This window comes from Caretta caretta, chromosome 9, assembly GCF_965140235.1.
Source record: "Caretta caretta isolate rCarCar2 chromosome 9, rCarCar1.hap1, whole genome shotgun sequence".
In the NCBI taxonomy this organism is placed as follows: Eukaryota; Metazoa; Chordata; order Testudines; family Cheloniidae; genus Caretta; species Caretta caretta.
In genome coordinates, this window is record NC_134214.1 from 48,058,604 (window position 1) to 48,081,152 (window position 22,549).

At 48.6% G+C, this 22,549-nt stretch overlaps 1 protein-coding gene and 1 long non-coding RNA gene across 3 annotated transcripts; one reads left to right on the plus strand and one right to left on the minus strand.

Moving 5' to 3' along the window:
* Positions 1-205: 205 nt before the first annotated feature.
* Positions 206-21,394, minus strand: SNORC (secondary ossification center associated regulator of chondrocyte maturation). 2 transcript variants are annotated; one of them, XM_048862714.2, is made up of 3 exons: positions 20,976-21,394; positions 6,581-6,760; positions 206-343 (listed from the first exon to the last, which is right to left on the minus strand). In XM_048862714.2, the coding sequence occupies exons 1-3, from the start codon at positions 21,046-21,048 to the stop codon at positions 234-236; spliced, it is 363 nt and encodes a 120-aa protein (XP_048718671.1). In that variant the 5' UTR covers positions 21,049-21,394; the 3' UTR covers positions 206-233. The 2 variants fall into 2 exon arrangements, with proteins under 2 accessions (XP_048718671.1, XP_048718670.1); XM_048862713.2 differs by having other exon boundaries at positions 6,581-6,763; positions 20,976-21,393.
* On the plus strand, positions 6,390-18,034 carry LOC125642052 (uncharacterized). The gene is made up of 4 exons (XR_007358253.2): positions 6,390-6,602; positions 9,447-9,528; positions 14,413-14,493; positions 15,192-18,034. It is a non-coding gene; the product is annotated as an uncharacterized LOC125642052 (long non-coding RNA).
* Positions 21,395-22,549: the final 1,155 nt, after the last annotated feature.

Here is a 22,549-nt window from a genome sequence, read left to right on the forward strand (position 1 = left end):
CAGAGATGCTCCTGCAGCATCAGCCCACATGGCTCTAACTTACCACTGAGGTGGGAGTAAAATGTACACGGAGGGCAGTGGTGGTGTTAAAGTCTGTTAAAAGGCCCTCAGACTCCTCATTGAGGTGCTTCCTCAATGGGGCCCTTTGCAGTCACACACAGATGGAGCAGGCCAGAGCCCAGACACACAGACAAGCAGAAGACACTTGTATTAAGAAAAAGCTTTTATTGAGTTCAGGAGGCAGAGAATTTTCGCAGGGTGATGACGATCAGGGCCACAATCACAGACGTGCCCAGGAGAGCAGCAATTACGATGGCACTGATAGCTCCAGGACCCAGAGACCCTGCGAGAGAAAAAAAAGGCTCAGAACAGCACAAAGAGCTGGAGGTCACTCAGAGCTAAAGGCATGTGGAAGAAACTGTACCCACAAATCCCTGGGCACATGGAGCACACCAGACAGCCCAGCTCCAGGACCAGGAAGGCTGAGGCAGGAATGTCCAGTGTGGTCCCCAATAATCTCTAGGCAGCTGCAGGAAATAGTATTTAGTGAGGACACGCTCCGCCCTTCCCCTCCACCTGGGTGGGCTGAATCTTCCACTCCTGCAATACTCAGCCCCCACAGCCCTTGGGCACAATCCCGCATGCCTGGGAAATACACAGTGCTGAGCGTACTATGGAAATGACAGGTGCAACCGTTACACAGAGCCGCCCCACACTGTGCATTTAGCAACAAGTGCTTGCACTGCAGGCCCCGGCACCTGTACGTGGAGGGCCGGGGCTACTGGGATTTTATGGTGGTTGATTGAAGAAAGCCAGTTTCAAACATGAATGTTCCTCCACCAAATCCCAGCAAACTCCAAGGAAAAATGGGATAAAACCAAACCACCTACACTAATAATTAACATTCATTTAAAACCCCTTCCCCATTCCTCCCTCCCCCCTGCAACACCCTGAGTGACAAGCACCATGCAGACACTACAGCTGCTGGCTTCCATCCCCATGCCCTGCAACAGCCCTCCCTCGGATGGTAGCAAGGCTGCCAAGGAGCAGTGGTGCTGCTGCTGACTTCCCTTTGGAAACCTCATGAAAGCCACCCTCTGCAACCCAGGCGGCTCTGGGCCTGTGACAAAGTAGGGTTGGAAGCCTTGGGGCGGGGTGAAAATGAGCAAGGGAGGGAAGCAGGGAGGGGGAGGAAGAAAAGAGGGAAGCACATTTTAAAGCCATGCCTGGATCTGAGTGTTTGCTATAGACTTGAAGGCAGTGCAGTAACCTGGGTGGGGAAGGGACTGTGTAGCCCCAGGGGTGCGTGTTCACTAGGAGATAATTGCCTGTGGCCAGATTGCACATGATGGTTGGAGCAGCAGGCAGGGTCTCCGGGACGGTCCTGCCCTTTGGGAGAGTTCAGGAGACAGAAAATTTTCTCAGGGCCACAATCACAGAGGTGCCCAGGAGAGCAATGATCATGGTGCTAGCAATAGCTCCAGGACCTTGTGGTCTCCTTACATCATTACCTCCCTTGGCCCATCATGAGACACAATGTATCGACACAGCTTTGTCCCAACTGTCTTTCCAGTGAAGCCTTCTCTCAGTTCGCCTGCCAGCTGCGCTTGTTTCATTCCAACAGGGGAACGCTCATTGGCATTGTGGGGTGGGTTGCGGGTGGAGGGGTTTCTGGTTGAGTGGTTCTCCTTGTCTCTCTGCCGTTTATCCTGACAAAGCTTTCAGAGGAGAGATATTGTGACACCACCCAGCCACTGAATTATACCCAGGGGTCACACGGCTGCTTAGGTGCCCATCTCTCCCAGTCAGGAGGTTCAGATGGCAGCAATGCTGTCACCTCAACACAATCACTGAATGCAACTTCCTTGTGTCACATGACAGCAACTCAGGGAACTGTCACTATTGAGCAGGTCTCTGATCAGCTAACTGACCTTCTGACAGCACAGGTCTTTAGCACAGTGGCAAAGGACACTGCTAGCCAATTGACCCTTCCTGGGATCATTCACCAGGACACGTGTCGTATTTTAACCCTCCCTCCACCTTCCAAGTTAACTCACTACAGACTTTAGAAGCCAGTTGGGAAAGTGGCATTTCAGTGCCCTGCCCTGGTCTTTAAAATCTTTGAGGAAGAAGTTTGATTATTCTTGTGGGCTAATGGGGAAACAGTCTCAGCATGGCCCCATGTTACAGCTGTGTTGTGGAAAGAGTCACTCAGACAAATGAGCCCAGAATTACTTACAGAGGGAAACAACAGGGACACAGAGCAAAAGGACAAGAGAACAACAACGAGAGACAGGCAGTGGAGGAAAAGAACTTTACAGACACTATTTGAACATAGCTAGAGCATGGAGCTGGAGCAAGACAGCACAGCTTTCCGGAGGCCAGGAGCTGCACAGCAGAAAGCTCTTGCACCAAAAGCAGGAACACCATGGGGAGGGGCAGAGAAGGTAGTACAGGACACACAGAGGGAGTAGGGATAGGAATAAACAAATTCCATTAGGCTCCTATCTCGCGCAGTATCAGAGGAGCGCAGCCCCAAGGAAATAACATTAAAGGTGGAAGTGTAGGAGGCAATGCATGCGGTTTGCACATGATGAAGGCAGACTCATTTGCATTTTCCATTACTGCAGACATCGTTCTTGTTACAACAGGGGACCAAAGAAGATTCAGCAAGACACAATATAAACCCAGGGGACTTTGTAAGGGTCAAACATCTGAGCTCCTTGGAACTCCTGGATCGGGTTCCAAACATGAGGAACTGAGGGCTAGATTATTGGAGAGCGCAGCCTGTGGGGACGGGAAGTGCTGTGATGAGACACAATGACCCTGCAGGATGCCAGAGTCTGGTTGATTTCCTTCTCTAGGCCATCTCACTGCTAACCCTAGTAGGTTAAATAGATTTGGGGGCAGGGAATCCATCTTTGTTTTGGATAGTGCCTACGGTTGCCAGGTGTCCAGTTTTTGACCGGAGCACCCGGTCGAAAAGGGACCCTGGTGACTCCAGTCAGCACCACTGACCAGGCTGTTAAACATCCGGTCGGCTGTGCTGCAGGGCTAAGGCAGGCTCCTTACCTGTCCTGGCTCTGTGCTGCACCTGGAAGTGGCCAGCAGGTCCGACTCCTAGGTGGAGGGGCAATGCCTGCAGGCAAGAGCAGCATGCAGAGCCTCCTGACCCCCCTGCCTAGGAGCCAGACCTGCTGACTGCTTCTGGGGTGCAGCGCAGTGCCAGGACATGTAGGGAGACTGCCTTAGCCCCACTGCGCTGCTGACCGGGAGCTGCCCAAGGTACGCCCGTGCCCCAACCGTGAGCCCCAACTCCCTGCCCCAGCCCTGAGCCCCCCCCCAAACCTGGAGCCCCCTCCTGTACCCCCAAATTCCACATCCCTGGACCCACCCAACAGCCTGCACTCCTAGCCCAGAGCCTGTACCCCCTCTTGCACCTCAACCTGCAGCCCCCTCCCATATTCTGAATCCCTTGGCCCCACCCCCCCATCCTGGAACCCCCTCCTACAACCAACCCCCTCATCCTCAAGCCCAGAGCCCATACCCCCTCTCACACCCCAACCACCTGTCTCAACCTGCAGCCCCATCCCATATTCTGAATCTCTTGGCCCCACGCTCCAGCCTGGAGCTCCCTCCTGCACTCCAAACCCCTCATCCCCAGCCCCACCCCAGAGCCCTCACTCCCTCCCGCACCCCAATCCCCTGCCCCAGCCCAGTGAAAGTGAGTGAGGGTGAGGGAGAACGAGCCACCAAGGAAGGGGGGACCCTGGACTTCAGAAAAGCAGACTGACTCCCTCAGGGAACTGATGTGCAGGATCCCCTGGGAGAACAACATGAGGGGGAAAGGAGTCCAGGAGAGCTGGCTGTATTTTAAAGAATCCTTATTGAGGTTACAGGGACAAACCATCCCAATGTGTAGAAAGAATAGTAAATATGGCAGGCGACCAGCTTGGCTTAACAGTGAAATCCTTGCTGATCTTGAACACAAAAAAGAAGCTTACAAGGAGTGGAAGATTGGACAAATGACCAGGGAAGAGTACAAAAATATTGCTCAGGCATGCAGGAGTGAAATCAGGAAGGCCAAATCACACCTGGAGTTGCAGCTAGCAAGAGATGTTCAGAGTAACAAGAAGGGTTTCTTCAGGTATGTTAGCAACAAGAAGAAAGTCAAGGAAAGTGTGGGCCCCGTACTGAATGAGGGAGGCAACCTAGTGACAGAGGATGTGGAAAAAGCTAATGTACTCAATGCTTTTTTTGCCTCTGTCTTCACGAACAAGGTCAGCTCCCAGACTACTGCACTGGGCAGCACAGCATGGGGAGGAGGAGGTGACCAGCCCTCTGTGGAGAAAGAGGTGCTTCGGGACTATTTAGAAAAGCTGGACAAGCACAAGTCCATGGAGCCAGATGCGCTGCATCCAAGAGTGCTAAAGGAGTTGGTGGATGCGATTGCAGAGCCATTGGCAGAGGTGAAAGTAAGCTGGTATGCCCCAGTACGGCATACTGGTAAGAGCTGGTGCGCCGTCCCAGGACCGGCTTTCCCAGACGGCAATTTAAAGCCCTAGGGTAGCGGTGGCGGGGCTCTGGCGGGGATTTAAAGGGCCCCAGAGCTCCAGCTGCCACTACTGCAGCTGGAGCCCTGGCCCTTTAAATCAAGATTTAAAGGGCCCGGAGATTTAAGGTCCTGCCTCTTCCAGTTAAGGCCACGCCCCCTGCTCAGGACTCTGACATACCGGTAAGTTCTCTAACTTATTTTCACCCCTGGCCATTGGCCATTATCTTTGAAAACTCCTGGTGATCGGGGGAGGTCCCAGATGACTGGAAAAAGGCTAGTGTAGTGCCCATCTTTAAAAAAGGGAAGGAGGAGGATCCGGGGAACTACAGCAGTCAGCCTCATCTCAGTCCCTGGAAAAATCATGGAACAGGTCCTCAAGGAATCAATTCTGAAGCACTTAGAGGAGAGAAAAGTGATCAGGAACAGTCAGCATGGATTCACCAAGGGCAGGTCATACCTGACTAATCTAATTGCCTTCTATGACGAGATAACTGGCTCTGTGGATGAGGGGAAAGCAGTGGACATGTTATTCCTTGACTTTAGCAAAGCTTTTCACACAGTCTCCCACAGTATTCTTGCCAGCAAGTTAAAGAAGTATGGGCTGGATGAATGCACTATAAGGTGCATAGAAAGCTGGCTAGATTGTCGGGCTCAACAGGTAGTGATTAATGGCTCCATATCTAGTTGGCAGCCAGTATCAAGTGGAGTGCCCCAAAGGTCGGTTTTGTTCAATATCTTCATTAATGATCTGGAGGATGGTGTGGATTGCACCCTCAGCAAGTTTACAGATGACACTAAACTGGGAGGTAGAAACACTGGAGGGTAGGGATAGGATACTGAGGTACCTAGACAAATTAGAGGATTGGGCCAAAAGAAATCTGATGAGGTTCAACAAGGACAAGTGCAGAATCCTGCACTTAGGAAAGAAGAATCCCATGCACCGCTACAGACTAGGGACCGAATGGCTAGGCAGCAGTTCTGCAGAAAAGGACCTGGGGATTACAGTGGATGAGAAACTGGATATGAGTCAACAGTGTGCCCTTGTTGCCAAGAAGGCCAATGGCATTTTGGACTGTATAAGTAGGGGCATTGCCAGCAGATTGAGGGACATGATCGTTCCCCTCTATTCGACATTGGTGAGGCCTCATCTGAAGTACTGTGTCCAGTTTTGGGCCGCACGCTACAAGGAGGATGTGGAAAAATTGGAAAGCGTCCAACGGAGGGCAACAAAAATGATTATGGGACTGGAACACATGACTTATGAGGAGAGGCTGAGGGAACTGGAATTGTTTAGTCTACAGAAGAGAAGAATGAGGGGTGATTTGATAGCTGCTTTCAACTACCTGAAAGGGGGTTCCAAAGAGGATGGATCTAGACTGTTCTCAGTGGTAGCAGATGGCAGAACAAGGAGTAAGGTCTCAAGTTGCACTGGGGAAGGTTTAGGTTGGATATTAGGAAAAACTTTTTCACTAGGAGGGTGGTGAAGCACTGGAATGCATTACCTAGGGAGGTGGTGGAATCTTCTTCCTTTGAGGTTTTTTAAGGTCAGGCTTGACAAAGCCCTGGCTGGGATGATTTAGTTGGGGATTGGTCCTGCTTTGAGCAGGGGGTTGGACTAGATGACCTCCTGAGGTCCCTTCCAACCCTGATATTCTATGAATGTAGTGCGCATGGGTGGGGCCCTGGGGCAGGGGCGGGGCAGGGTGTTCGGTTTTGTGCGATTAGAAATTTGGCAACCCTTGGAGTGCCATGTATATCTATGGTGCTAAACAAGCGATAAAGAACAGGATGGCTTACATTGCCAGTGTTCATTTCCCCTTTCCCTGAGATCACAGAAAACAGGACACAGATAACGGAGTTCTCAGCAATACCTTATGGATTTTCTCTTAAAGGCACAGTAACATTTGCTCCAAACAGAAGGGCTCGGGTGTGCAGATGATGGCTGTGTAACCGCCTGACCTGCCATGGGCTGGACAGTTCTAACAGAAGATGGTGCCGGGTGCTGCCTGGGAGGCTCCTACATACCGTTATCATCCAGATGGTGCAGGTCTGTGGTGTCCTCAGGCTCATACTCTGAGGTGTACGGGGGGAAGCCTGTAGAGTCCGAGAAGTGGCTTGCGGTGGTGGCAGCATCAAAGGGGCCCCCTCCCGACGGCAGCTCCGGCGGCTCATTCCACAGCGTGGGGGCAGGTCCTTGGGGATACTCTGCTGGAACAAGCATAAATCCCAATTACTCCCCGATCAACCACTGATGCCGCTACAGCACTGGGCTACTGGCAATTGTTCACTGGGATTCCTGCCTGCAGGGACCAGTCACAACTTGCAGCCTGTACTGGCCAGCCTGTCTCACCACTGCCCTCTGCTCCGCAACATGTTAGAGCCGCTCACAATTGCCAGTGTTTACTTGGGGGTGGGGGGCGCTGAGCCTTAATCCGCCCCTCCCCCCCCAATGGCTCTCAGCTCTGGCCTTTCTGCAGCTAAAGATTCCCTCCTCTATGGCATGGGCATGGCTGAGGCACTGATACTGATGTCGTATGTAAATGACCTCAGCTGAGTTATACTACATGGCAATCTAGCTTGCGTATGGACCCAGGGCCTCCAGGATCCCAGAACAGAAAAATACCCCTTCCAAATGTCTAATTAAACCACATACACAAGAGATGTAAGGAAAGCCCCATTTAATGAGGGCACTTTCTTTGCCGCTCTCCGGGCTGCATCAGGCAGACCATCATACTGGGAAGGGGTTGCAAGCACTTTGTAGACCAGGGTTAGAATTCAAGACAAGTATGACAAATTGGAGAATTGGTCTGAAATCCACAAGATGAAATTCAATAAAGACAAGTGCAAAGTATGACATTTAGGAAGGAAAAAAATCAAATGTACAACTACAAAATGGGGAATAATTGGCTAGATCGTGTACGGCTGACAAGGATCTGGGGGTTGTAGTGGATCACAAATTGAACAGGAGTAAACAATGGGATTGCAGTTGAAAAAAGTTAATATTATTCTGGGGTGCATTAACAGCAGTATTGTCTGGAAGACATGGGAGATAACTATCCTTTTTTACTCAGCGGTGGTGAGGCCTCAGCAGGAGTACCAGGTTCAGTTCTGAGCACCACACTTTGGAAAATATGTGGATAAATTGGAGAGAATACAGAGGAGAGCAACAAAAATTATAAAAGGTTTAGAAAAACCTTACCTACAAGGAAAGGTTAAAAAACTGGGGCATGTTTAGTCTTGGGAAAAGACACCTGAGTGAGGGTCCGAGAACAGCCTTCCGATATGTTAAGGGCTGTTATAAAGAGGACGGTGATTAACTGTTCCCCATGTCCCCTGAAGGTAAGACAAGAAGTAACGGGCTTAATCTGCAGCAAGGGAGATTGAGGTTAGATATTAGGAAAACTAACTCTAAGGGGAGTTAAACTCTGGAATAAGCTTCCAAGGGAAGTTGTAGAATCCCCGTTATTGGAGGTTTTGAAGAACAGGCTGGACAAGCACCCGTCAGGGCTGGTCTAAGTTTACTGATCCTGCCTCAGCACAGGGGGCTGGACTTGATCGCTTCTTGATGTGCCTTCCAGCCTGACATTTCTAGGAGTCTCTGAAAAGCACTAGAGACTAGGGGTGACATCCTGGCCCCATTGACATCATTAGCAAAGCCCCATTGACTCAGCAGGGCCAGAATTTCACCGTAGGTGCTGGAATCAGAACTGGTGAATGAGCAGAAAGGCAGCTGCCATAGGGTGTACACTGGGGAAGAAAACCGTCCGCTAGGATGTAAGCGGGGGCGGGCAGGAAGAAACCTGGTGTGACTAATGCTGGGGGTGAACGAAGCCTATGCCAGCAAAGGGGCTGCCTGTCAGGGTTAAGGAGAGCATGCTCCTAGGATAGTTTCCACTAGATAATTTTCCATTTCACACAGACGCTTGCAGCAACATGGGCTAGGGAGTGGGTGCTAGAGCACCCTCCTGCTGGGACACTGATTAAAGCTGTGGTTCTCAAGGCCGGTCCGCCGCTTGTTCAGAGAAAGCCCCTGGCGGGCCGGGCCGGTTTGTTTACCTGCCATGGCTGCAGGTTCAGCTGATCGCGGCTCCCACTGGCCGCGGTTCGCCGCTCCAGGCCAATGGGGGCTGCAGGAAGCGGTGCAGGCCAAGGGACGTGCTGGCCACCCTTCCTGCAGCCCCCATTGGCCTGGAGCGGCGAACCGCGGCCAGTGGGAGCCGCGATCGGCTGAACCTGCAGCCACGGCAGGTAAACAAACCGGCCCGGCCCGCCAGGGGCTTTCCCTGAACAAGCGGCGGACCGGCTTTGAGAACCACTGGACCAGAGTACAACCCTGTTTGTTCCAGGCCCTTGCGCTGATCCAGTGCTGTTGCTGCATCTTCTCTCCCAAACACAAAGCTGTGTATAAACATGAGAAACCATAAACACCAAGTCTAAGCCTACAAGGAAGTTTTCCCAATGGTGATTTTTCCTAGCAGCCACATTTCTCAGCAATCATCAGGACAAGTGTTTGTACTGAGGTCGCTGCTTGGATGCATTTACAACTCACTGCAACTCAGAAAATGAAAGCAAAGTACATTAGCCCAGGGCTGTTCAGCTTCTGGCCATTTTCCTCTCCCAAAAGCAATCAAGGTTTAAGTGCTGACAGGGCCTTTGCACACCTAAGTCCTCTGCCTGAACACAGTTAGCTCTGCAGGGGGAGTCAGAAGCCTCCTACCAGTAGCAGCAGCTGTTTGGATAGGACACATTCCCTGGGAGCATGGCAGAGTGGAGCATTCAGAGACTTGAACCCTCCCCAGATGGCGCCCGTTGGGGCTGCCCAGGGAGAAGAGTAAAAGAAACTGCATTCTGTTTGAGGCTGCAATTCACATCCTGTTATTTCTTTTCCCAGCAGGGTCGGCTGGGACTGAGAAGGGCTTTCCTGTTTACGTGTGGCTGGTCCAGAAGTCTGCATCAATGCTCATTTTGTTCAGGTGGGACAACCCAGAGGCCCCAGTGAGAAACGGAGACATTCCACAGGTCCCTGCTGAAACCACTGGGAATGTCACACTGAGATGGAAAATCTAGCGGAGCAGCCAAGGCCAGGGACATCTCAACGGCCACTCTGGCTATCTAGGCTGAAAAAGTTGAGGGCGGGGATCCAGAACAGCCCAGCTTCCTGGGCTGAGAAAATCTAGGCCATACCCAGGGCAACTGCTCAGCGGGGATTCTGTTAAAGAATGACAGCATCTCACATGCTCACTAAACCCTGGCAGGTCTCATTGCTGGCCCACCATGGCAGAGTGGTGAGGGTTGGCTGTCATGTGATATGTAAGTTAAGATACATGCACCCAGAGACCCTTTAACTAGGTGCATGCTATAAACCAGGGGGCTCAGGACAGGGGATCGGGGTGCAGGAGGGGTGCGACAGGGGGTCAGGGTGCAGGAGGGGTGTGGGGTGCAGCAGGGGGCTCAGGGCAGGGGGTTCGGCTGCAAGAGGGGTTTGGGGGGCGGGTCCGGCCCAGCATGCACCGGGGGCAGGACAGGCTCCCTGCCTTCCTGTCCTGCCCCTGTGCTGCTCTGGGAAGTGGCCAGGACCTGGGGGGGCACAGGGGTCTGTGTGTTGCTTTGGCCGCTCCTCCATGTACCTTGCCCGAAGCTCCCATTGGCTGGGAATGGGGAACCACAGCCAATGGAAGCTTCGGGGGAGGTACCTAGAGGAGCCACCAGAGCAACACGCAGACCCCTCCCCCAGGTCCCGGCCGCTTCCCAGAGTGGCGTGGGGGCAGGGCAGGCAGGGAGCCTGCCCTGTCCCCAGTGTGCGCCGGGCCGGAGCCGCTCTAGGTAAATACTGGGGGGGGGGAGGACGGGGGGCGCTGCAGGGAGCTGGTGGGCCACGGAAAAATAACCCCATGGGCCACGTGTTTGAGACCCCTGCTATAAACAGTGATAAACTAAAAACTCTGCATTGGGCTGAGTTGAGAGATTCATTCTAGGCTCCTGCTCAGACATCTGGGTGTCTCAAGGTTCCACACAACAGAAGCCAGCCAGAAACAGTGAGTTCCATTTCAGTGGAATTCACCCATGGGCTGGGGCATGCTGAGAGCAGAGCTCGGCTGTCTAAAACAGTGGTTTTCAACCGGGGGTCCACAGACTAAGGCTAAAATTTCCAAAAGGGTCCGCACCTTCATTTGAAATTTTTAAGGGTCTGCAAATAAAAAAAAAGGTTGAAAATCACTGGTCTAGAACCACATTTTCATCGGTTTGTACACAGTGAAATTGACGTTTATTGACATTTACTGATAAAAATCTAATCCTTCCAACTTTAAGTAGGTTGCACCTATATGCAAATTACAGGCAGTGTGTGGAGGAGGGAAACCCAGTGTTATCTGTCAAAGCTACACACACAAAGCATTCACAGGCTCAGTACAAAACCAGTTAACAATGCTACATAGTCTGGTCACCATCTACTGGCACATGATCTATGAACTGATTACACTTACACACATTTCTTATTATAATGCAGGGGTGGCCAAACTGCAGCTCACAAGCCACATGTGGCTCTTTTACAGTTGAAGCGCAGCTCGCGGAGCCCCCCCCACCTCCCCATTCTCCCCCAATCAGACTGGGGGTAGAGGGGGGCTCAGGGCTTCTGCCCTGTGGTAGGGTGGTGGGGCTAGGGGCTCCTGCCCAGTGGGGAGGGGGTCTAGGAGCTTCAGCCCCACAGGAGGTGCCTGAAGATTATCACATGCGGCTCAGAGGATCAGTAAGTTTGGCCACTCCTGTTATAGAGCCTGGGGTTTCAGCTACCAAGACACAAATCAAGAGGAAGGAGAGATTTAGTGATGAAGTTAGGCAAGTCAGCAGGTAAAGGTGCAAAACAAACAGAGTTGTGGCTATTTGATTAGCCGCTGGCACTACTAGCCGATTGGTTTCAGAATAGACCAATGTGTACGAAACTTCTGAGCCCCATTTCTAAACTGCTTGGTTGCATGGGGGAACTAACAGCCCAAGTCATGACCTCACTCATTGTGTTAACACAACAAGTGCCAGGACCAACACTGGCTAGCAAAGACAAGTGGCTCCAACCGAGAAATAGGAGAGAGAATTATTTGATTACATGAGAACTCAAGCCAATATAGCAGTGCGTACGCCTTCCAGCTGATCAGGCTCTAAGATGTTAGCTAAAATAATGGGCTCATTGCTTGGAGCAAACCATTCCTCAGGACCATGCTCAGTCGCTGGCGTTTTCATAGCAGGGAACGTTCTGAAAGTGATTGTGTGACAGTTTGTTTCTTCTGATGAACCATACGCTAAGAGGGTAATAGAAAGGTGCTTTATATATTCACACCAGAACGCAGTGCTACATGTCTCGTCTCTCCTGTGGCCATTGGTGGCATCTTTAGCACACGGAACACTGTTGGGAACTGCATTCATTGCACTAAGGATATTCACCACTGCAGGACTTGCGCAAAACTCAGTGCTAGATAAGTGAAGGAAGAACTGATTTTGACTGTGGTTTTAAAGCACTTTTACACCCTCTAGTGATTGTTAAGCCTTGATATAATCTGACAGATTCTGGATTAACAGTGCATGCGCCACACGATTTTTCTGCCTTGAGCTCTTGTGGTTTCTAACAGAGTTTTAATTACTAAAGAAAAATGCAACCTCTTTGCAGCCTGTTTTGAAGTGACATTAACAATACTTGTCAGTTTAGAGTATATACAAAAACCTACACACACACGAACTTAAGTAGCCATGTCAAAGACACATCAAGAGTCTGACAGACCTACCGCCACTTGGAACTGTTTAACATATCATCCTTAACTGCCGACTCTGGAGATAAGATGCCATAGGATTATGCAGTTATCTGAAAGTCCTGCACTAATCAACACAAGAGGGGAAACTAAGGCTATGTCTACACTGGCGACTGAATGACAAAAATGATCTTTTGAGGGGCGTGGGGTGTTTGTTTTTTTTTTAACAACTCTGAAAGACAAGTTTTGCTGACGACAAGCACCGGTGAGAACAGCTCTTTGTTGGCAGAAGCGCTCTCCTGCTGTCAACACTAACGCTGCTCATTGGGGCTGGAAGTTTGTCAGCAGGAGAACTGACAAACTATGGCTACACTGTAGCAACACAGCACTGTCACTAAAAGTTGCATAGCCTAAGTCAGAAGCAAGAGAGGACATTGCCTCGTTTATCCCTCCTGAGCAAAGTACTAACTGCGTGTGTTAAACTAGCAGTCTGCTTTCCATGACTTGCCCTCACTTTTTCCATCCCAACTAACAGCCGTGTCTTCAGATGCCCCCTGTTCCCACTCTTCTGAAATAAGGCTGAACAATCCAGGCCCATGTGTCTCTACAGTCATTTACCACACAAAAACGAGAAGTGGCCATTACTCAGATTCTATCCACTTTTACACTGTTACTGGAGTTAACACTGAATGTTCTGGCTTTAGCCAACACAAGCAGGCCCTTAGCTAGCAGTATTTAAACAGCATTTTAGGCTCACTTCTTTTATAACCCCCCAAACATGCTGACTTTGTGTTGGGTCTGAGGTTGATGAAATTGATGTTTACAGTAAAGTGTAAGATTCCAAGAACCAAAGGAGAAATTAGGATTTCTATTAGTCTCTCTGCAGTGCACACACCTGACAGAGCTTTTTAAGTTGCATGCTTTTCTAGCTGTGTAGTTGACATTGTGAAGCCGCAAACTAATGATGCAACTTAAGCAGTACAGGATCTGATGTCACACGTGGAACTAAATGTGTAAAAAGAAGGTTTTGGTTGCTACACTGCAGAAAAATACATTAAATAAAGTCCTCAGCTCACTATTTTAACACAAGAATGCCACCAACATTTGTGGGAGTTTATTAGTAGTTAAGCAGGGCTTGTATGTACTACCACCGTACAATCCTGGATCAGGGCCCCACTGTGCCACTGGGTTGCCAATCCCCCAGGATTGGCCTGGAGTCTCCAGGAATTAAAGATTAATCTTTAATTAAAGATTATGTCATGTGATGAGATTTCCAGGAATACATCCAACCAAAATTGGCAACCCTTTGTGTCAGGCACTGTAGAAATCCCAAATACATTCTTTAAATCTGTGAAGTAAAACAAACGCATTTAAAACTGTAAGGGACGCAAACCATTTATGAAGAAGGCTTAGAGAGTGGGCAGGATATTGTCTTTTTAGACATCCAAGTATTGCATGAAATACACCCGAACTGTACCTCTTAGTAAGCCTGTAGTCTTCTCTGGGTTCTGGCACTATGTATTAACTACTCAAGCATCAGTCTTGTGGTCTGTATTGTCTTTAGAAATCCCCATTAGAAACACAGCCTTACATCCAAGAGTTCATGACAATTTATTCTCTATGGGTGAAATCCATTGGTCTGCTGAGGGGCCAGCAAAATAGGGTTTAAGTGATATGCAGTCCTCTATGAATGTTACTTTATGAGAGACATTTCTCTGTTACACTGTAACCCCACTGAAACCAGCCAATGGAACCTGGTGCCTGAAGCCCCTGGGCATTTCACTGGGGTTGTAAGAGAATTTGGCATGCTTCATACACTTTTCCATAAAATCACCTGACAAGAACCCACACTATACTAATCCACTTCTCGAGCCACCATGTGGAAGGACCGATTGGGTATAAATGCAGTTTATCATCTACCAGGTAGGTGAATGTAATACAACATGCTTGGGCAGCATTGATAGAAAAGTTTAAGTATTAAGGCTTAAAATGGTGTAACTATTACGCGAATAAAAAAATGTCACCTCCCTACGAATGGCCAAGTGGCCATGACTGTATTTGGTAGGGATCTAAGTCAGCCTCCACTTGGGAAGATCTCTCAGTATTGTGTGCTCTCCCTAGGATCATCATCTGCTAACCACCACCTGGGCTGCGTAGTGAAAGGAAGGAAGCTGAATTAGCTGAGGATTCTGAATCATGAAGGTAGGTAAACACAGCCATGTACATAATGACTCATTAGCCTCGTTTCCCAAAAGCTCTGGCATTTAAAGTGAGGTTACACAGAAATATGCATACTTCTTAGGGATCAATACACTTGGTCCTTAGCTAGGTGCTTCTCAGTGCATCTGACCTAGAGGATACTGCGGTAACCACACCTCCTCAATGAGTATGGCTTATGCTCCCAAGCGCATTCAGCCCTTGCCTACCGTCACCACACCTGCATCTTACCAGGTCTGAGCTTAAGGAAGCTCTGCTCCATTTAGAGTCTTCAGTCCGCCAGGCACTATGAAGGTTAGGAAGTATCGGTGTCCAGGTTCAGTACGAATAACGTGTGACACGACAGCCATGCCTCTCACACAGCAATCAGATGGGGTGAGGAGATGGATCCCACAAATCACAGCCCTTGAGGATAACCAAATATAGGATCTTTCCAAAACAGAGGCACTAGGCACCCTGCAGGCATGTCAAATAAACCACAAGATCAGCAGTATCAAAAGCAGCTGACAGAGTTAACAGCATGGCTTTTGACTCCTGTCTATTGCTGTGGGTCAGCCACCACAGAGACCAACAGACTCTCCCCCACGTGCATTGTGGTATAGTCTCTGTGATAATGTGCTTCCCTACACCACTAGGGTGTGGTCAGGATAAATTCATTTTCTGTTGCTTTTTGTGGCAAACAGGTGAATCTGGGGAACTCCCCCACCTTTGAAAAATGCTGTTCACTGCATCCGGGTGAATGAACCACTTGTGATTATGGAAGGCTCTGCTGAGATAGTTTGCCAGCTTGTTCTGAGAAACCAGGAGGTAGGATGCTTCCAGGTGAGTTGAGTGGGCAATGCAGCTTGAGGGCTTCCTGACATAGGGGAGAGGAGAGAACTCTGCACTGCTTGTTTATATAAAACATTGCGGTCGTGTTGTCTGTCATCACCGCTGCACATTTCCCTTGCAAATGGGCCTGGAAGGTCTGGCTTGCCAGGCAGACAGCTCTCAGCTCTTTGACGTTGATGTTAAGTGAGAGCTCCTCTTGCAACCAAAGACCTTGGGTCCTGAATTCTCCCAGATGAGCTCCCCATCCCAAATCCTGACACATCTTGACCAGGGCCAACGAGGTCTGCGGTTTGGTGAAGGGGACCCTCGGACATACCACCTGTGGTCTGAGCCACCATTGGAGAGACCCGAGAACTGGCAGTGGGAGCGTAACCACCTTTTCCAGGTTGTCACGCCCTGGCTGGTAAGTTGACACCAGCCAGGCCTAGAGAGTGTTGCACGACATATGTACAAGCTGCCATATGTCTGAGGAGCTTCAAGCAATTCCTCGCTGTGGTGGTGGGGTATTGCTTGAAGCCTTGTATGATGTCTCACATTGTCCAAAAATGAGACTCTGGAAGGAAGGCTCTGGCCTGACCCGAGTCCAACACTGCCCCAATGAACTCTATTCTCTGAGCAGGGGATAGAGTTGATTTGTGTATATTCAGGAGACCCAGCCTGTTGAAGGTGGATCTCATCAAGTTGACGTGTTGCTCCACTTGTGCCCTGGAACGGCCCCTGATCAGCCAGTGGTCGAGGTACAGGAAGACCTGCACCTGCCTTCTTCTCAGGAAGGCGGCTATGACTGCCATGCACTTGATAAAAACTTGAGGGGCTGCTGATAGGCCAAAGTGGAGGACCGTAAACTGATAATGGTTGTGGTTCACTATGAAGCTGAGAAAGCATCTGTGGGCTGGAACTATCGGTATGTGGAAATACAAGTCCTTGAGTTTGAGGGCAATGTATCAGTCTCCTGGATCCAGAGATGGGATGATGGCAAAGAGACCATGGAGAACGTCAACTTCTTCAGGAATCTGTTGAGGCCTTGCAGGTCGAGGATGGGTCTGACACCCCCCCCTTTGGCTTTGGGGGATTAGGAAATATTGGAAGTAGAATCCTGGTCTCTTAGCTCCTGAGGAACCTCCTCCATTGCTCCTGCGGCGAGGAGTGTTTGAACCTCCTGCAGGAAGAGTTGCTCATGAGACGGGTCCCTGAAGAGTGACAGGAAAGGGGGGGTGGGAGGAGAAGAATTGGAGAGAATATCCCACTTCTGCAGGGTGAAGGAACCAGCAATCTGAGGTTATCTGGGACCAAGCACAGTAGAAGTGGGACAAGATTCAGAAATCAGGGCGAAAGATCCATCGAGAGGACTGGTACATCGTCCCCGGGCGCACCTTCAAAAGGCTTGCTTAGAGCCCGATGACTGCCTCGCCAAGCCCTGGCCTTGACTGGGTGGTGGATGGGGAGACTTATGCTGGCCATTCCTGTCCCGCTTCCTGGAGAAGTCCTGCTTAGGCTGGGGAGGGTAGAAGCGCGGAGGGGGTGGGGCTTAAAGTGTTTCTGCTGGGTAGTGGAGGTATGCAGGCACAACGATTTCAATGCTGCCCACGAAACCTTTAGACTATGGAGCTTGGAGTCTGTCTGCTCTTAGAACAGCCCCATGCTGTTAAAGGACAAGTCCTGAATTGGTAGTTGGACCTCTGGAGCCATGAGCTCGTTCTCACGAGCAGAGGACATGGTTTGTGTAGCCACGTCCAGTGAGGCCTGCAAAGGAGGTCCATGCCACTGCCTTGCCCTCCTCTATTATGGCTGCAAATTCCACTCTGGAGTCTGACTGGACCAACTCCTTAAATTTCATCATGGAGTCCCATAAATTGAAATTGTAAGTACTGAAGATTGCTTGCTGGTTAACAATCCGAAGCAGGACACCACCTCCCCCACCGGTGGAGTACGCTTTCCTGCTGAAGAGGTATCAGCTTCTTTTAGTCCTTGGATTTTGGAGTTGGCCCCTGCTGCCCCATTTCTCTCTTTCATTTGCTGCCACTACGAGCAGTGAACTCAGCTGCGTATGAGTAAATAACTATTTGTACCCCTTAGAGGCGATGAAATAGTTCCTCTCCGCCCCCTTTGCTGTAGGGGGGAATGGAGGCAGGAATCTGCCACAAGGTTTTCGTAGTGGCTTGAAACGTTTTATTGAGTGGCAATGCCACCCTGGATGGCCACTCAGGAGTTAATATATCCACCATGGACCTTGAGTGTGGAGACCACGGTGGTGCTGAGCGGGATGGTGTCGGATAACAGTGCCTCATCACTGCGGGTTTGCCTCTAGACTGCACCACACCTTGCTGTGCTGGAGGTGTGTCTCGGCTGGCGGGGTCACCCATTGGCATGGGCTCATGGCAGGTCCTGCACAGCTTAAACCCTTGGGATCGAGGCATGCCCTGAACCCCAAGAGGGGAGGGAATTGGGATAGAAAGCCCCCCATTTCTATCCAACTAACTTACTAAGACTAACACTAACTAATGAACTATTTACAGGATAATCAAAAGTCCAATCACTAGGGGAAATGCTTGCCAAGGTAAGAAGCAGACACAGCTCCAACGACCATCACTGGTGGTAAGAAGAAACTGAAGAGGCGGCGGGTCGGCAGGAATCTATGTACACTGCCATGAAGGCGCAACTCCAGGGGGCTCCACAGCTGACCTGACAGGTACCACTAGGGTGGTACCAACTGCACGTAGTGCGCGCACACCTACTTGGAATCGACACTAGCAAGCACTCTAAGAACAGTGGGCTAGGACTTTGGGTTTGAGGTTGCCTTCTTCTTTACCATGAAATATTGACCACTGCAGGAAGTCAAGTCAGACTAGATGAGCAAGTGGTCTGATCCCAAACAGCTAATCCTTTGACCCTTTATGTGTGCAATGAGCTCTATGCAGGTGTTGAAAACCCTCAGAAACAATCCGATTCTTTATTCTGTTTTGCTAATCTCTTAATTTGCAATTAATGGAGGTTTATGCTCCATAAGGGTTTTCAAGGCAATGCTTCAACAAACCAACATATATACACCTTGTTCTCTGGTGCTTCTCCTGTTATATATAGCATCAGAGGACAAGAGTCATCCAGGATATTTGGGCCAGCAGGATTTACAACATCTGCACATTGGTCCGAGGCTGGCTTCATTTTGCCCACTTTCAAGGGCTTTGCTATGGGAAGCGAGAGGCCTTAACACAGAAGGGCAGGAGCTGGGTGAACTCTGAGGCCCGCAATGGGCTGTCCGGCCCCAGGTAGCCACAGTGGGCATGTGGCCAGCGTAAAGATGAAAAGAGCCCTTCATAGGAAGCACAAAGGGCAGCCTGTGATGCTGGGAGCTCAAGTGTGGAGCCGCACAGAGTGCTGTGGTTAGACTGAATGTTAAATAAACTCATTTACAAAAAGGCAGGGGCCGTGTGCAAGTATATGCAGACCAGAGGACTGTCTGTACCCCTTCACCTCTGTTGGGGCTAGGCGGGAAACTTCCCTTTTATGATAGAATGAAATACAGAAAAAGTTCCACCATGCATTAAAAGACTTGATTTAGGGAGAGAGAACCCTTCACACTTAGTGCTGCAAAATAAATCTTTTACACTTTTCGTATTCTTAATGCAAACTGGTTCCCTGATGCTCCAGTTTTAGATACCAAAAGAACTAACCCACCAGGGGCTCAAAGCTGCAAGAGAAAATGTATTTGAGAGAAAGTAAAGACACACTGCTACAAAATACATCCTACCAACACAACGCATTCTGCGGCAGTACAGGCATCATTCAATGAACCGTCCATTCTCTAGTCAGCTAGGGATGGAGTATTTCATACAAAGTATACTATGAAGATGAAAGTAACAGAATAGTAGGTGATGGTCAGGTACAATATAAGTGAAAACCCTATTGTGGTTGGGTTAGTACAACATGCTCCTTATCCCAGACCTACTGGTTATCCCATGGGAGTTTTTGCATGGTAAGTCTGAGTTCCTGTATATATTGTATTGACTTAGCTACATTGCTTTCTTGTGTCCATGTGAGGTTCTAGCTCAGTGAGGAAGCAGTTTAAGGCACCACTGAAAAATAACTAACATGCACTTGCATGGTGGGGAAGATTCCAACAAGCTTAACTATTCTTTGGGGGAAGAGATCAGCCACTGTTGTACTTTAGTTACAAACTGGAATTTAGGATTCAAATGTTTAGTGTGCTACATATATAAATCATCTTATCAGAACACTGGGGTTGCAGTCACAAATTAGATGCTGTATTTCTTAGTTATTTAAAAAGAGTTCCTAGCAGCCAAGATCTTTTCATGAAATAAATATTAGATACCTTTACTTTTCACTTGCCTCTATAAACATTGTGGTTTGATATTCTACAGAATTAAAGTTCTTGTGTGAAATTCCCCAAAAAAGAAAAGGCTAGATCAACTGTACAGCAATTTGCCAGGCAAATGGTCAGGACAATCCTTATATGCAAGATGCCAAAATGAATTGTGCAGGAACAAATTTGCAGTGTACATCACAAGCCAATGTAGCTCCAAGACCTCCAATGTTTGGAATACAAGATAAAGGCTTAGCAATGTGTTTAATCAGATAGACAGTCACCTCCTACCTTGCTCCGAACCATCCACTTGATGTTCAAACACAGTCCCATCTACACTTAGAGAGGGAAGTCTGTTAAGAGAAGCAGTTCCGTAACATGGTTGCAATACACTGAGGCCAGCCCATGTGGAGAGGACTGTGGGCATAACATTATTTCTTTGTTCATAAAAATCATTAAAGACTAGACAGACAATCTTTAGAACAATTCTTAAATTGGTGGAACAGGGCTATGCCCTTAATATGCACTGGCCAGTGTAACTGCACTGAAACCATGTGAGATGGCAATTGAAAAATTGTTTGTAACAGTCCCATTCAAGATGGGACCTTAGAGAGCAAGCACAAGTCCTACTGATTAGTCTCCTCCCCCTGCACCCTCTTTGCTTTGTTTTTGGGCCTGACCAAGCTTTACTAAACCTCAGTCATAGTTCAGTGCTTTCCCACCCCAGTTCTTAGGGCTATACACAGTTTTGAAGAAAAAACTCAATAACTTAACCCTGCCTATGTAGCTTGGTCTTTTTAAAAATTCCTCTACTATTTGGGACCCAAACATTGCAACATTGTACTTGTGCATGGGAGACAGAAAATGAATAACCAGAAACTGGTTCATCTACTGTTCATTGTCCAAGCTGTGTGAAAGTAGTAACCCAACGAAAAGAACTGAAACATGATTTTAACTTAATTCTGCTAGGATTCAGAGCATACAACTCTTCCTCTCAGCTGCAGAGGCAACCTGCTTGATGCAATCCAAATTCTCAGTAATTCTTATTTTTGAGACTAGGCCTGTAGTCATTTTTAAAAGAGATACAATAGACAGAATTCACTGTCTCAAGCAGCAGATCAAACCCTTCCCCTGTACTAGCTACTTGAATTCCAAAGATGACTTACTGAACTATGAGGAGGGGGTACTTTCTCTCTAGTTACTTATGAAAATCTTTTGGGAAGACTGAAGAGATGGGGCAAAAGTGGGAGGAGGTGGTTAATAAGTAACAGATTCCCTGTGCTTTGGGACTGTAAATCCAAACAAAGATGCTTACCTCTTAGGACAGCAGGGACCACGACTCCAGAGAGCATCAGCAGGACCAGGTGAAGAACGCTGTGATAGGGCATTTCTTTCTCCAGGAAGAGAGTGTCAGAAGGAATTTTTAAAAACTCTTCTAAGTAGAAAAGGCTTGGAAACTTCACTAGTATAATGAAACTTTGTCTAGTCAGATCACAAACCCCTTCATGTGGGAACGCAGACACACACAGAGTGCAAACACTGTAGAGACTCACGGACACCGATTTCCAGGCAGACCTCCCTCCTGAAGTCAGGAACAGCTCCACCCTCTAAAATTTGTGCCTAAAAATTCCTCCCACAGCGTATGTACAGCTGGACCGTTGGAAATCAGTTACCCCTCCCAATCTGGTGAGTGCACACTAGTGGTTGTTGGCCGAGTTCCCCCACAGGATTCAGGACTATGTTTGAAATGCTTACCTTTGGGGTGTCCATCCCATGTCATACTGGAAATTAGAATGCAACAGTATTCATTACAGAAGCCACACCAAAAACAGGCATATGGTTCAATGGTTTACCCTCCTGTGTGTGGGGCAGTTTTATTAGGGCTGGCATCAATGAACAAGGGCCTCCAACTTTAGGGTTAAAGATGCTCTGAAATCAAGCCAGAGCAATTTCTTGGCATCTTTGTTTTCCGGACATAAAACTATAAAGGTAGATTTACAATAAAGACCACACGTGGCGCCCCCCGCACCCCGGGTCACAACTGTCTACCAAGAAGCATCTTCTAAATCACAGACACACATCAGATTTAACCTGACCATAGGCATTTTCCTGCCCCTCTTCTCTTCCCTCAAACATGCTCGAGAAAGAGGATCAAACAGCAGAGGGAAAAAATGCACATTTTTTAACTAGGATGACCCAAGCACCTCAAATGATAAAGGGATTTGGGAAAGAATTAATCTTCAATAAAAGGAGAGCTTTCCAGTTTACCAGGGATGAGACAGTTTCATCATGTTCTCTCTCAGTGAGTCCAGAATTTTTTTTTTAAAACTGGTATGAAGATTGAACATCTAAACTGCAAGGAAGTGAGTAATTTCTGTTCAGAGAAGCACTATAGTTCAGAAAGCTATCCATACACAATATGAGTATATAATCATCACAGTACCCAGTTCTCTATGCTCTGAAGATGTAGTGAATTAGGTGGGTTTTTTGGTCTTAGATTTCAGATTCAAAAGTTTTTTGTTACAGGATCTCCTTAGAGCCATTTTCCTTTGATATGTAATTCAATACATTCTTAAATCAAGCAGGGATGCTAACCCAGATTCAGGTTTCCTTTTACAACACTTTTTTGCTAGGCTAAATCCTATGCCAGATAAACTGGAAATTGGCAGATGTAGGAAGGACAGAGTGGACTGGAAGTTGCCACCCTAGGCAACTGAGATATTAGGAAGCAGAACTTGCTTCAGAAATCACTTGTGAAAAGAGGCCTCAAATGCCTCTTGCACCACACTCAACATTATCAATTCCCTGCTACACAGAAGCCAGAATGACTCTAGTTCCATATCTTACTAGAAAAGCAAACTGGGAACTGGCATAGCTGTACACGGACTG